Source organism: Notolepis coatsorum (assembly GCF_963971535.1).
Source record: "Notolepis coatsorum genome assembly, chromosome: 8".
In the NCBI taxonomy this organism is placed as follows: Eukaryota; Metazoa; Chordata; class Actinopteri; order Aulopiformes; family Paralepididae; genus Notolepis; species Notolepis coatsorum.
Window position 1 is genome coordinate 47,222,585 of NC_140172.1, and position 13,106 is coordinate 47,235,690.

Genomic DNA, 13,106 nt, shown 5'->3' on the forward strand with positions numbered 1-13,106 from the left:
GCTAGCAAAGGAACAGGGTAGCTGAGGGGTAACCAGGGTAGCAGAGGGGTAACTAGGGTAGCCGAAGGGGTAACTAGAGGAGCTGAGGGGTAACTATGAGGAGCACCGGGAAGGGGCTAGCAGAGGGAAAGGGTAGCTGCCAGGGCACAGATAGCTACAGGGCCTATGCTAGCTGTACTGCTACATTAACATAGAGGCTGCGCTAGCTGCCGGAGCTAGGCTAGCAGACAGGGCTGGAACAGGGGCACTGGAGAGGGGAACAGGGAAGGGGCTAGCAGAGGGAAAGGGTAGCTGCCAGGGCACTGATAGCTACAGGGCCTGTGCTAGCTGTACTGCTACATTAACATAGAGGCTGCGCTAGCTGCCGGAGCTAGGCTGGCAGACAGGGCTGGACCAGCATGAGAGAACAAGCTAGCTGGAAGGACAGTCCTAGCTGTGGGGAACTGACCTTGCTAGCTGAAGGGGCAGTCCTAGCAGTGGGGAAAACTGACCTTGCTAGCTGAAGGGGCAGTCCTAGCAGTGAGAGAAAACTGACCTTGCTAGCTGAAGGGGCAGTCCTAGCAGTGGGAGCAAACTGACCTTGCTAGCTGAAGGGGCAGTCCTAGCAGAGGGAGAAAACTGACCTTGCTAGCTGAAGGGGCAGTCCTAGCAGTGGGAGAACTGACCTTGCTAGCTGAAAGGGCAGTCCTAGCAGTGGGAAAACTGACCTTGCTAGCTGAAAGGGCAGTCCTAGCAGTGGGAAAAAAACTGACCTTGCTAGCTGAAAGGGCAGTCCTAGCAGTGGGAAAAAACTGACCTTGCTAGCTGAAAGGGCAGTCCTAGCAGTGGGAAAACTGACCTTGCTAGCTGAAAGGGCAGTCCTAGCAGTGGGAAAACTACACAAAAAGTGGAGGCCATGCAGAGGGACCGGGTTAGCTGCCTGGGCATGGCTAGCTACAGGGCCTATGCTAGCTGCAAGGGCTGCATTAACATAGAGGCTGTGCTAACAGCCGGGGCTAAGCTAGAAGACTGGGGCCATGCTGGTAGTAGAGGCCTAACAAGCTGCAGGGGAGCTAACGAGGCTAACAGGGAAGCTAACAGGGCTAACAGGAAAGACTAACAGGCTAAACAGGGGAGCTAACAGGGGAGACTAACAAGCTAACAGGGGAGCTAACAGGGCTAACAGGGAAGCTAACAGGGCTAACAGGGGAGCTAACAGGGAAGCTAACAGGGAAGCTAACAGGGGAGACTAACAGGCTAAACAGGGGAGTCAACAGAGGAACTAACAGGAAAAAAAAAAAAAAAAAAAAAAAAAAAAAGGCAAACTCAACATACACCATCTGTGCTGGCTGGGGTTGTCGACTGGTCGGGTCGTACTGTTATGGTTTGTAACCGACCCCAATCGCACAACACAAGACAGGTATGAGAGTAAGCCAAGAACTGGGCATTTATTGAAAACAACAGAAAACGGCACTGTCCCTTTAAGGGAGAACACAAATCACAGGAAAACAAGAATAGGGAAAAAGGCACAGTGCCTTTAAGAGGCGAGCTGGCTAAGGGGAAGGCTAAGGGAAAGGCTAACGGACAGGGCCAGGGCAAGGGAACAGAGCAGGAACAGGGAGGACTAGGAGGACTGGACAGGGAGGACTAGGAGGAACTAGAGAGGGGAAACAGGGACAGAGGCCCGCGGAGGCGGGCTGGGGACAGGGAGGACTAGGAGGACTAGAGAGGGGAAACAGGGACAGAGGCCCGCGGAGGCGGGCTGGGGACAGGGAGGACTAGGAGGACTAGAAGGACTGGACAGGGAGGACTAGGGGACTAGAGAGGGGAAAACAGGGACAGAGGCCCGCGGAGGCGGGCTGGGGACAGGGACAGAGAAAACAGGGTTCTGGCCTTGGAACAGGGCGAGGGTCAGAGCTGCTTACAGGGATAGGAGGGCGCAGGCTAGACGTCTGGAGGAGAGAGCGCCGGCTCAGAGAGCGCATCAGGCGCGGAGGTCTGAGTGGTGCGCGTCTGCTTGGAGTACGCGCCGGTATGGAGAGCGCATCTGGCGCGGAGGTCTGAGTGGTGCGCGTCTGCTTGGAGTACGCGCCGGTACGGAGAGCGCATCTGGCGCGGAGGTCTGAGTGGTGCGCGTCTGCTTGGAGTACGCGCCGGTACGGAGAGCGCATCTGGCGCGGAGGTCTGGATGCGCGTCTGGATGCGCGTCTGGAGTGAAGAGCGCGTCTGGCTCGGAGGTCTGGATGCGCGTCTGGATGCACGTCTGGAGTGAAGAGCGCATCTGGCTCGGAGGTCTGGATGCGCGTCTGGATGCGCGTCTGGAGTGAAGAGCGCGTCTGGCTCGGAGGTCTGGATGCGCGTCTGGATGCGCGTCTGGAGTGAAGAGCGCGTCTGGCTCGGAGGTCTGGATGCGCGTCTGGATGCGCGTCTGGAGTGAAGAGCGCGTCTGGCGCGGAGTCTGGATGCGCGTCTGGATGCGCGTCTGGAGTGAAGAGCGCGTCTGGCTCGGAGGTCTGGATGCGCGTCTGGATGCGCGTCTGGAGTGAAGAGTGCGTCTGGCTCGGAGGTCTGGATACGCGTCTGGATGCGCGTCTGGAGTGAAGAGCGCGTCTGGCTCGGAGGTCTGGATGCGCGTCTGGATGCGCGTCTGGAGTGAAGAGCGCGTCTGGCTCGGAGGTCTGGAGTGGAACACTGGAATACCTCCCGTAGAGGATTAGAGAGCGCAGTTCAGTGTCTCCCTCCAGGCAAACGGCGACAGGAGGCGAAGGCTTGAGCGCATCTCACGCCGGAGATGAAAACAGCATAAAGACAGAAACAGAAACTCCCGTAGGAGCCTACAGACAGAGAACCTCCCGTAGGTGTCTTGGTGATAGAGATATGATACGGAACGACCCGACCAGGACTGAGGGGAAGAGCGAGGTACTTAAAGCCCACAGGGGCACTAATTAGAATACACATCAGGTGCGTGATGGTAATTGATACTCGAACTAGAAGTGTGTGTTCGGCACCAGACCAATCAAACACATAATGACAGGTAGTCCAAGGGTGTGGCTGCTGAAGAGCAAACGAGAGTAAACGAACGCGAGGGTGGGGGCTAGTGAGGTGAGGAGACAGGGAATTAAAGGTCAAGGGAAAGGCGAACCTCACAGGTACACTACACAGCCGTTCGGTACGGTACGGTACACACTGAAACGGTTCGGCTCGGTGTGTGTTTCCCGTATTATAGGCCAGGCCCAATGCACACCAGTAATGGCAGCCGCCCACTCGTTGGTCACGTTACTCACTCTCATGAGCACTTCATCAGCAATAGAGGGAATTTTTATTAGCAGCAAGTATGTTTGAAGTTCTCCAACAATAGGGAATAATATAATTTTTCTTGATAATTGTTTGCGTCTGCTAAATGTCTAACTGTAACGAAGGTTATCCTATAACCCTAGTTATATGAATACTGGCTGAGCGTCTCGCTCTGCCATTATGAGATGTCATCTCATGCACCTATTGTGCACGTGAAAAAGTTGCACATGCACGTCACTTGCACGTGACCACGCCAGAGCCGCGGGAACTCAGTCAGCATTGGGGGTGCTGAGATATTAACGTCATAGGCGGCGGGTTGCGCTGAAGAGGAGGCAATGAGCGCGCAGCAGTGCAAATTAAGTGTTCAAATGAAAGCATCCAATAATAGATTAACCATCATTGTCCTACCTTAATGCAGCAAAATGCAACGTTTCGTCTTGGCATCAATAATATTTTCTGCCCGGTGCAGCCCGGTAGCATAAAGATTTTCCCTAACCCACTTTCAGTTCCGCGTTCGGGATCCCTTTGTTTATATGCCTAAAACACCGGTCTGTATAACAGGGAACACTGCATTATCGAGACAGCGCCCCTATGAGGATCTTTTCCGAATTCTAAGAGTAGGGTAAATCTGCAGTGCTGCTGCAGTGACATTGAGTAGGTCGGATACGGTATTACAATGGAATAAAAGCCAAAACAACCTTGCAGTTACAACTCCCTGCCAGGTGGGGGTGGTGCAGCCCCCGCAGCACCCCCCCTTGCCACGTCCCTGGACCACGCCTACTCCCGTGTGTGCCTACAAGACACAGGAAGTGGTCACGTCCACGCCCTTCCAAGTCTGAATTCCATGCGTGAAAAACATCCAAGGGTCCTCGGGGCGCTGAAGAGCGAGACGCTCAGCCAGTATTCATATAACTAGGGTTATAGGATAACCTTCGTTATATATTAATACTGGCCATTATTAGATCAAAAGGGGCAGAGCGGATGCGTCAAATGCACCCCCTGAGGGCCCATAAGCCCCTGCCAGGGAGGAGGGGAGTCCTGTCCACCCGCCCGTCCTAACGAAGGGGGGGAAGCAGTCAACTACAACCGATGTTCGAAAAAGGAAACCAGTCACCCTAGAACGCACAGTGCAAGCAGGACCACGTGTGACATAGCACTCCGCGGTCCACAACCACACACACCTGCTAGCCCACCTAATGGCGGGATGCAGGAGAGGTCCCGGACCTCAGGACCGCCCGGGAGACAGAGCCCCCAGTCATGTCCATGAGGTAAAACCTGACAAAAGGGCCCTGGGACGACCAGGAGGCAGCGCAGATGTCCTCCACGAGGCCCCGCCAAACAGGGCAGCGGAGGCCACCACTCCCTCGCACAACCAATGTGACAGGCGTTGCTTGGACAGAGCCTTACCCACGTGAGAGCCACCGTAACAAACAACAGTTGATCGGTAGCCCTGAGATCCTGCGTGCGACTAAGGTAAACCTTCGGCGCACGGTCAGGACACAACAGGTGAAGGCTCGCCTCCAACTCACTAGTGTGAGGAGGAGGGTGAAACGCCTGAAGCACAATATCCCTGGAGTGATAAGAGCTCCGGATATTCCTTGGCACGAAGGCCGGATTAGGCCTCAGAGTCGCACTGCTATCGGCCCGAATAGACAGGTACTCTGACCGCACCGAGAGAGCACACAGCTCTCACCCACGCGTTTAGCGGAGGTGATGGCCAAAAAGTATGCGGTCTTAAAGACAGATGATCCAATGGCGCCTGCTCAAGAGGCTCAAACGGGGCCCCCAACAGCCTTTCCAGGAACAGTTGGAGGTCCAGACTCGGAGACAGAGCACATTCCACAGGCTTGAGACGCCGTGCGCCAAGCAGGAAACGTCTCACAAGAGGGTGGCTGAACAGTGTTCTGCCCTCAAAGCCCACATGACAAGAAGATATAGCTGCGGCGTATACCTTCACTGTCGAGGCCGACCGCCTATCCAGGATAGACTGGAGGAAGGACAGAACCGAGTCCAGGGGGCATGACACCGGGTCCAGGCCCCCAACCTCACACCACTCTCAAACCATATGCCACTTCCCTGCGTAAACCGCGGTAGTGGACGGAGCGCGCGCGTTCTGGATGGTGTTAACCAAAGTAGAGTTAAGACGCATCCCCTCCAGATTCACCCTTTCAGCAGCCAAGCCATTAGAAGCTGCCCCAGAACAGGAGGCAGAAACAGTGTTACGCGTGCCTGAGAGAGGGCCTGTGGTGACCACGGAACAGGCCACGACGGGGCCAGCAAGAGCTGAATCAGGGCCGGGAACCACACAGCTGTGCCCCGGTCTGGCGCGACCAGGATCAAAGTCCTGCGCTCCTGACGTACCCGCTCCAACAGCTGAGCTATCAGGTGTAAGGGGGAATGCATACAGAATCCCGGGCGGCCACGGACCGAATCGGCCACCGCCCGGTGGAGACGGGGGGAGCGTACTCCTCCCTGTCTGTTGATATACGACGCCGACGTCGTGCTGTCCGTCCTGATCAGAACATGCTCGCCCATCACATGATGGCTGAGCTGTCTGAGGACTAGAAGCACTGTCTTCAATTCCAACACATTGATATATAGTGCAGACCGGGCAGCATGGTCCTTGCCAGCTGCCCCCTACTGCGTCAGTCCGACACGTCCCCCCCATCCCGTGAGGGAGGCGTCGGTGAAGACCATGACATGTGACAGCCTGCTGCCCATGGGCCAGTGGGCGAGGTCCCCCAGTACTGACATGGGAACCTTCAGCTGCTTCCACTTGACTCTCACAAGGTCTATTTTCATACTGAAAAACCCACCTTTGTATCCTCCTCATGAAGAGGAGGCCAAGAGGGACCACAGCTTGAGCAGATGCCATCATACCGAGCAGGCGCATCACGGACAGCGCCGTAACCGTCCTGCCAGGACGGAACCTCCCGAGCGCGCCAAGAATATCCTCTCGCCGCCGCTCTGAGAGGGATGCCCAAATAGACCTTGAGCTTAGAATTAAGCCCAAGTACTCCACCTGTTGACTGGGAAGAGGAGTATTCTTCTTCCAGTTCACAGCAAAACCCAGGCTGGTGAGGAATTCCACCACCACCTGCCTGGTATGAGACCTGGCGATCTCCTCTGACCGGCTGAGGACCAGAACGTCGTCTAGGGTAGAATACAATTCGTATCCCCTGACGACGCAGAGGCCCCAGCGCGGTCTCCACGCACTTGGTGAAGATGCAAGGAGCCGAACGGCTATGCCCTGAAACAGGAAGCGTAGGTATTTCCTGCGAGGAGGGGAGATCGGGATGTGAAAATACGCATCCTTCAGGTCTATGGAGGTGAACCAGTCTCCCACTCTGACAGCACTTAACAGGTGTTTGACGGTCAACATTCTGAACCTTCCATGGGACAGGTCCAGTATGGGTCTGACACCCCCCCCCCGACTTCTCGGGCACCAGAGAATATCGGGAGTAAACGCCACTCATCACGTCCTCCCATGGGACCATGACGATGGCCTGCTTCGCCACCAGAGAACGAATATCTTCGGCCAGGGCTGTCACTGCCGCGGACTCTGACAATAGAGTCTGTACCAAACCCCAAAACGGAGAGTGGTGGTGTGCAAACTGTAACACAAGGCCTGCCCTCAGCGCTCTCTCCATCCACACCGACATATGGCACTACTGTAGCCATACGTGGTCAAAATCCCAAAGCGCCCCCGCCGCCAACTGCCGCCGGTTTGCTAAGAATCGTAGACAGGTGGCCCGGTCCCTCCCGCTGTGCATTGCAAACCCTGGTTTCGCCAACCGCGCGAGCAAGGTGTCTCGCGGAGTCGGGATATCGCACCCTGACTCTACCAACGAGGCAATCGCACCCAAGGGGGACCCCGACAAAAAGGGGTGGTCTGATACGGGGGGAGCGCTCATCACCCCCGGTGAATGAGGCAGTTCCCCCGCTGAGCATCTTCCCGGCTTAGCTTGCTGGGGACAGCCTGCTCTGCGGCTGGACATGCATGGTGTGTGGTCCCCATGCTGCCCGATAGGGTGAGTCCCTACACACCGTAGCCCTGTAGTGATATTACTACCACCCAAATTACGCGTGCCTGACTGACCACCGTGGGATCGGAAGTCCGGACGGGGGAGGCACTAACGTAATACCCGGCCTGGCGAGGGCGGGGCTGGGGGAACCCACGCTGCGACCTCCTGGGCCTAGAGTTCCCCCTCTGACAATTTTTTTTAGATACAGGTAACCCTGCTCTGTCGTCAGATACAACACCAGGCTCACCAAACACATGACGCAGGACGTGTGGTGCGGGAGCCTCCTGACAGTACAGCGGCACGGTGGTGTAGTGGTTAACACTGTCGCCTCACAGCAAGAAGGTCCAGGGTTCGATTCTCGCTTGGGGACCAGGTTTCCATGATCCCAGGTACCCAGGTGGGGTATCTCCCAGGCCTTTCTGTGTGGAGTTTGCATGTTCTCCCCGTGTTCGCAAGGGTTTCCCCCCGATAAGATAAACCCAATGGAAAAACATGCACAACAACAGATCGCTAACGCTGTGGCGTCCTTGACGAAGACGGGCAGGAGCACTTGGATTGGTCCCCTGGCGCGGCCCTCGCCGACGCCTGTCTGCTCCCAGCTGCCCTTGGGGGGAAGGACGACGGGATGGGTTAATCGCAGAGATGAATCGCATCTGCGATCCTACAAAGAACAATGCATGCGTGTGTGTTCCGGTGTGTGTGTGTGTGTAACCGTGTGTGCTAACCGCTAAAACATTGAGGATAGTTGCATGCCAATTAAAGACCTCTGAACAGGTCCTGCATTATTATTATTATTATTATTATTATTCTCATAGACAGACCCAGGCCTAGCTAGCAGCTGGGTGTCAGCCCCTGTCTCCATGAGAAGTAGGGGTGTAACGGTACACAGAAGCCACGGTTCGGTAGGTACCTCGGTATTGGGGTCACGGTTCGGTACGAGTTCGGTACAACAGAAAAAAAATATTTATAATTATTATTATTAATATAGATTTTTTTGTTTTTTTTTGTTAAATTTATATATTATATTTATGATAATTATTATAATAATAATTATTAAATAGAATAATTTTCTATAGGCTTGCCGTGGTAATTAGTGATACTGGTGTCATTCTGTGTTCAGGCATCCACTTGCTTACTGCCCCTTTAAACTTATCCTTGCTAAGTTTCAGTTTCACTTCCAGAGAGAATTTTACTTCACGACCAGACTGAATACTAGAGAACAGATGACATATCACAACAATGGCAGAGGATTATTTGAATTTAAACACAGTGGAGCTCAGATGATCTGTCCGGAAAAGTATGTTTCTTCTTTTTATTTGATTGTGCCTGTGAGTCCGGCGGGGGAGAATGTTGATGTGTTTGTTGGCGCGCGCGTGTGTGTGTGTGTCGGCGACGCGTGTGTGTTTCTTTCCATTGGTTTCATTTGGTTAACGTTATTGGGCGCACAAGAAAACGAAAGGAAACTGTTATGACCCTGCAGCTGTTCCAATGTAAATGTGCTACATTCTCCTCCGTGCACTTTCGCCGCTCTGAAGTCTGAGCTCGGTGTGCCCGGCCACGCGCGCTGTTCTCGCAATTTCCACTGGTTGAAATGCATATGAACAATCTCACGCTGGAAAAAGACGCAGAAGGTCGTGGACGTGACCACTTCCTGTGTCTTGTAGGCACACACGGGAGTAGGCGTGGTCACGTGCAAGTGACGTGCATGTGCAACTTTTTCACATGCACAATAGGTGCATGAGATGACATCTCATAATGGCAGAGCGAGACGTGATTGGCCAGTATGAATATATAACCTGTATAATGTTAGTTTCATCAAAGTTTTACATTCAAATTAGTGCAAAGAAAGGCTTGCAAACCTACGTCCCTGACAACATGTGAATAAGACCGTTTTCAAGTTGTTGGAAGGTTTATTTCTTCACTTTTGATGGAGCTAATAGGCTACCAGATATAGTCAACACTGTGTAGTGTTTGGAAGCATAGAGAATAAAGTATGAATGAAGTACTGTAAAATTAGGGACGTGTTTTCATTCTTCCAATAATTGACTGAGGTCTTGATACCAAGACTAAAAACAGGTTAATTAATTTTCAATTGTATACTCTGTATTTTTTAATAGTTTATTTTGGTAATGTTTGTAAAAGAAAAAGTATTCAAAATAAATAAATACAATTAAAGGAGAAAAACAGATATATTCTGAGTTACAATGGGTTAATGTTCACAAAAACATATTGTACAGTACATCTATAAACTTAATAACCAAACATTTACATATGTAGTCGGAATAATTCTGGATCAGGCTTTAAATTATACATTTCCACAACAATGGCAAGTCTTCAAACTCATTTAGTTATGAACATTTTCATGGTTTTCACCTTATATTATAGATGCTGTGGGAAATGCTATTGAGGCCTCCTTTGAGGTGGCAATTCGAACATCACCCAAACCTTCATAGCATCGGCAAAATGATGGCAACTACTGTATTTTTTACATTTTTAAAAGAGCATAGATACAGTATATGCCATGCTACTTAAGTAAAATTCACAATTCCTCATCTAGCATGTGAAATGTGGGAGTTGCAGGTGATGTGATGGAAGACAAATTTGAGAGACATCTAATATTTAGTCAAATGTTATCTCACTGACTCAGATTACCAAAAAGCAAGGATTGTCTGCTATGTTTTTCATTGTGTACAACATTGAGCTAATTGATTCACTTCAAAGGTGCAACATTGTTTTTGGACACTACCATTAGTAGTCTGTTCCTGATCTCTTTCATCCTCAGACAGTACACTGTTGGGTTGATAAGTGAGGGCAACAAAGTAGAGCTTATCAGCATGCCATTCCTCTGTGTCAGGGTCAGTTCCAGTCCTATCCTGGTTATCAGCGCATGGACCATCTTTGGACAGTAGAAAGAGGCCACAGTGATAACATGGCAGAACACTGTGTTGAACAACTGAGCCCTGTTCTCATTGTTCGGCAGCCTCAGCACCGTGTAGACGATCTTCACATATGACAGCAAGATCAAGGGACATTGTACCGCATACAGCCACAGACACAGGATAGTGGGGAGCTGGAAGTAAGGTTCAGGGTTCACACAAGCAGCTCGAATCATAGCTGGATAGTCACAGAACACATATCTGATAACAGGCTGGCAGTACGGTAGGCTGCCTGCCACTTCAGTCAATTTCCCCATCCAGGCAAAGCCTGTGAGCCAGGACAGAATGATCAACATGAAGATGCGAGGGTTAGTCAGGATGCTGGTGTATCTGAGTGGATTGCTGATGGCAACGGTGCGGTCCAGGGCCATGAGGGACAGAGCCAGACATTCTGTAATGTCTCCCAGGTGGTAGAAGAACACACGTGAAATGCAGGAGTAGTAGGAAATCGTTTTGTCCTGAATCAGCAATGCTGAGATCATGGTGGTGCTGGCACTGGTGGTGAACATGATATCTACGACGGCCAGGTTGCAGATCAACAGGTACATCGGCCGATGCAAACGCCTGTCTGTGGAAATGATGCAGATGTTGGTGGCACTGCACAGCAGCACCAAGGAGTAGGTAAGCAGGATAATGAAGCCCAATACCTTCTGATGGGGCAGGTGGTCAAAGCCTGTGATGGTGAACTCTGCTACATTCTGCCCTGAAAAATTCACAGAAGACATCCTCAAGCATCCGAACACAGTGTTAAATTCTAAGGTTGTAGTACAGTCACCGTAATTATGACACAGTTATATTAGGCATATATGTTAATATCAGAGAAGCACTTGCATCACAGTGGCCCCGACCTAAACAATAGCAGAGAAATGAATAGGCAACAGTCGAAAAGTGTCCACTTATAAGACGTACGTGGCATGAGGTAAGGGTGGTGGGCCAGGGGGAGGAGATGTGCTGTTTGTTATTATATTCAGTACAGTAGGGAGAAACAGACCACAGGGCTGCTGGGACACCACGCCCCTACCCCCCGCCTGGACCGGCACGCCACACTCCCCCACGGACCTCCTTGGGGTTCACCATGGGCCAGGCAACCACCCCTATTACTCAGCATTCTTCTTCTTCTCCTCATGATGTTTGCCCCTTAACACTTTCTGTGCCAAAAATGTAAAAAGTCATTATTGGGTGCCAACGTTTGAGTGGCAAAAATGTAAAAAGTAGTTTCTGGATCGTTTGATCCTTTTACTTTGATCCCCGCTCTACAGACTTGCCCAGAGCGATCTGCATAATTTTCGACCATCCCCACACATTAGAACTGCAATGCCGATCGACTATCACCAGGTGGCGGTATCGTCCGTGTCTGAACTGCAATGGCTTGGGTTGAATCATTGATTGATTGATTGATTGATTGAAAACTTTATTAACAGATTGCAGAATGGGTACAATACAGTACAGCTCAATACACACAATTGTTAAGGGGATGCAGACCAGAGAAAGACTTTCGTCTTGTTCACATCAGGGTCCCCCATTTTCAATTCATCATAACATATATGACATACACGACATACAGATAGACAGTACTGCAATCACACTCTAACTTTCATTTCTGCTTGGCCAGTGGCCACCCCTCCTGCTGGGACATAGATTCACATTGATTGCCTAGAAATTCCGTCGCCTAAGCATATTTGACCATCGAAACGTGTATAGACATATACACTGGTAATCGCGATGGCGATGTGATCACTTGGAATTCTTCTTCTTCTTCTTAAAACGAACCCCCCCTTGATGATTTTGTGATGGTGTATATATATATACATGTCATATACCTTTGATTTGGGAGTATTCAGGGTTTCAGGGCATCAGCCAGAACGGTTTTGGCTTATTGCACATAGCACGTTTTATCTCGCAATCTATGAAAAAAGACTGTATTATCTTGGAAATGTGCGATGTTTAGCGTGTAATAAACTACAAACTACAGCGTGTGGAAACAAACTATTATTCCCATGCTGGACTACAAGTAATGTTTGTCAAAATGAGCCACACCGTGTCTCTACAGCTATAATACAGAACACATACACAGCTTCGTAAACATAGTGCAACGACCACAGAAACGACTAGAAGGCTGGCATTCTAAGGGTAATGATAACCGAATTGCGTGGCAGTCAATGTGTTAAATACGGTGTCTGTGTTGTGTTGCTAAAACCCAACACCACACAATAAAAATACTAAAACAGTTTAGGGCAGTATGCCTATGTTTGATAGCACTGATGCACAGGTGTAAAACAAGAATCTCACCCAGCAGAACACATGGCAAAATTAATGGCATGCTTTTACTTACTTTACTTATATTTAGCAATTTGCATAGGTTGCTCTGCTCTAATAAAAACAGTAAGAAAAGCTGTACATTTTACAGCTGTTAGTTTTAATTATTCCATCTTTTTTGTTGTTGACCCATATTCCTCAACACAGTTAGGCTTTTTCAAACATTTATATAGGACTCATTCTTGTTTATTCGGGTCCCCATTAGTCGTCCTGGGGTCGAGAGTGTTACCTTAAAGATACTTTTGAATCAGAAACACAATTATACTCATTAACACCTCTGATAATTGCAAAGACTTTAAAGGGGACTTAGTATGTATTTTTTCAACAATTGTATATGACTTCCTTGAATCTGTGGAACATGTTTGTAAGGTTTTTTGCAAAGAATTTTTTATTTAATTTGAATTATTATTTTTTAATTTAATTGTAAGGATTTATTTTCCAACACCTCTTTCTTACCGTGTATTGGACAGTGTGTTTGGTGGGTGTAGCAACACACCACATTTTAATTGAATTATTTCCTTCCCTGCCTGGCTACCCCACACCCAAGAGTAAAATA

The 13,106-nt window shown here is 50.2% G+C and overlaps 1 protein-coding gene across 1 annotated transcript; it reads right to left on the bottom strand.

Moving 5' to 3' along the window:
• Nucleotides 1–10,008: 10,008 nt before the first annotated feature.
• On the bottom strand, nt 10,009–10,959 carry LOC311233440 (olfactory receptor 10G4-like; the record flags this gene model as incomplete). The annotated part of the gene is made up of 1 exon (XM_084320408.1): nt 10,009–10,959. One exon carries the CDS (start codon nt 10,957–10,959, stop codon nt 10,009–10,011), a length of 951 nt encoding a protein of 316 aa, XP_084176534.1.
• Between the last annotated feature and the right edge of the window lie 2,147 nt (nt 10,960–13,106).